Raw genomic sequence first — 2,079 nt, 5'->3', positions numbered from 1 at the left:
CCCCTTCCTCACCGGGGCCCACAGCACGGCTGGAGAGCCAGATGGACTCAGAACAGAAAGCTCTCTGCAAAGGCAGAGGCCTGGATGGGCCTCTTGCCCACAAAGCATAGCCTGCGTTCCTGCTCTGGCTGGGGAGAACAGCCCTCAGCCCAGGGGGCCCTGCCAACAGGAAGTCCCTGAGACCCAGGCAGGGCAGGGGGGCACGGGCTTCCCAGGGCCCACCAGCCCAAGCAGGAAGTTGGCCGGGGCTCTGTTGGCTGAGCAAATAGCACATTTCTCAGGAGCATGTCGGGGGGAGGCCCCAGCCCAGGGGAGGGGAGAGCACGGGGTATATGAAGCCCACAGCAGGGCCCATCTCTGTTCCTGAGAGCAGGTCCGCCATGAAGCTCACTGCTGCCTTCCTGGTGCTCTGTGTGGCTCTGCTCAGCCAGCCCGGTGAGTGCCGGCAAGCCTCAGTCCCCAGCTCCTCACCACAGGGGCCCGGCGGGGTCTCTGCTGGTCCCCTGGTCCCGAAGGTAGCCCATCCTGATCCTGTAGTCCCTGCCTTGGGTCCCAGGCCACTCCTCTGCCTCCCAGCACTCCCTGTCCCTCTGGGGAGCAAGTCCTGCTCCTTCCTGGGGTCTTCAAGACCCTCTGGGGCCTGCCCTGCCCGGGGCCCTCAGGCTTCCTCTTATGCCCCCACTGGCTGGCGCTGGTTTCTCCTTTCCACCAACACCAGGGTGAGCTCGGACGCACTGGCCCTGGTCTGGAATTGTCTGCCTCATCCTTCAAGGCATAGCCCAGGTGTCCCCTCTTCTGAGGGGCCCCCACTCAGAGCTTTCCTCTTCTCCCTCCCCACCCTGGGGCCACCCTGTAGGCGCCTCTGTCCAGCCCCCTGCTTGCTGGACCACGATTCTCTTTACATGGCTGCCTCTCCCAGCCAGCTGGGACTCCCTGCCTCAGGAGGGAGGCACCTCCTGGGGGCAGCCAGGCCCTTGGCAGGTCTCCATGGAGCACTAGTTCAGATGGGGCAGGGGGATCTTCTCTGCTTGTGTTTGCAGCTGCCGCTTTCTTTGGGAACTCAATGGCCAAGCCTGTGGCCTCTGCTTTGAGCGCTGCAGAGGCTGGTACAGAGGCTGTGGCTGGGGTAGGAGCCAAGGTCCAACCCTTTCTCGGAAGCTTCAACCCCCTGAAGTTTATGCTGACCATGCTGGGGATCCCGGTGGAACATCTTGTGGAGGGTTCCAGGAAGTGTGTGGCCGAGCTGGGCCCTGAGGCCGTGGAGGCCATGGGGGCCATGAAGACTCTGCTGGTAACGTGGGACACCCTGGGCGCTCCCTGCGAGGGCGGCCCTCCCCAGCCTTCCATAGAATGGAAACACCCACTCCCTAAAAGGCTAACAAGGTGTCTGGGCCCTGTGTCAGGGAAACCTCATGGCCCACCCTCAGGAAAAGCAGGATGGCCTTGGGTGGGAACCGGGTTGACCCTATGTGAAAGACAGGCGGGCTGCAGAAGGCCCCTGGAGGTAAGGGGGGACCCCTCCAGGAACTCTGCCCTGTTCCCTTGGGTGCTCTGTGGTGGTGGGCTGGAGGAGAGCAGAAACCTTGCTTCTCTTTGCAGGGGGCCCTGACATACTTTGGTTGAGCCAAGGCCGGTGTATCCCAGTGTGGGGCAGAGATGCTGCCGTCGACAGGCTGGGGACCTACTGCTCAGCCCTGACCATCCAAGCCCTTCCCCTACTCTCTCAGTAAACACAATAACAGCAGCTTTGGGTCTGATCTGTTCTTGCCGTGATACCAATCCCCATTCCTCATTCCTCCCCCTGCTGAAAGCAATGGTGCTGAAGAAAGAAGGGGCCAGCGGGAGGATGGGTCCCACCCCGCAGGAGGAGCACTGTGTCCAGATTATGTGTGGGTGTGTGCATGTGTGTGAGGGACCCTACTGACATTCAGCAGGTGACCCAGAGCCAGTAATTAAAGCTGCTGGGCATCAGGCAAGCATAAATTAGTTAAAACTGGGATTTTTTTTTTCCACCCGTTAGGCTCTGCCTAACCCTCTCTGTGGCTAAAATTTGGAAGTTTTGTTTTCTTCCCTCTACTT

General features: G+C 60.7%; 1 protein-coding gene across 1 annotated transcript; it reads left to right on the top strand.

Moving 5' to 3' along the window:
• Positions 1 to 285: 285 nt before the first annotated feature.
• SCGB3A1 (secretoglobin family 3A member 1) lies at positions 286 to 1,744 on the top strand. The gene is given in 4 exon segments (XM_047729844.1): positions 286 to 313; positions 316 to 435; positions 1,041 to 1,291; positions 1,600 to 1,744. Coding segments are annotated over 4 exon segments (423 nt in total). The 3' UTR covers positions 1,624 to 1,744.
• Positions 1,745 to 2,079: the final 335 nt, after the last annotated feature.

The sequence above is a fragment of the Lutra lutra genome, chromosome 5, assembly GCF_902655055.1.
Source record: "Lutra lutra chromosome 5, mLutLut1.2, whole genome shotgun sequence".
Taxonomy (NCBI): Eukaryota; Metazoa; Chordata; class Mammalia; order Carnivora; family Mustelidae; genus Lutra; species Lutra lutra.
Note: the sequence above shows the minus strand (reverse complement) of the source record. Positions and strands in the feature narration are given on the sequence as shown.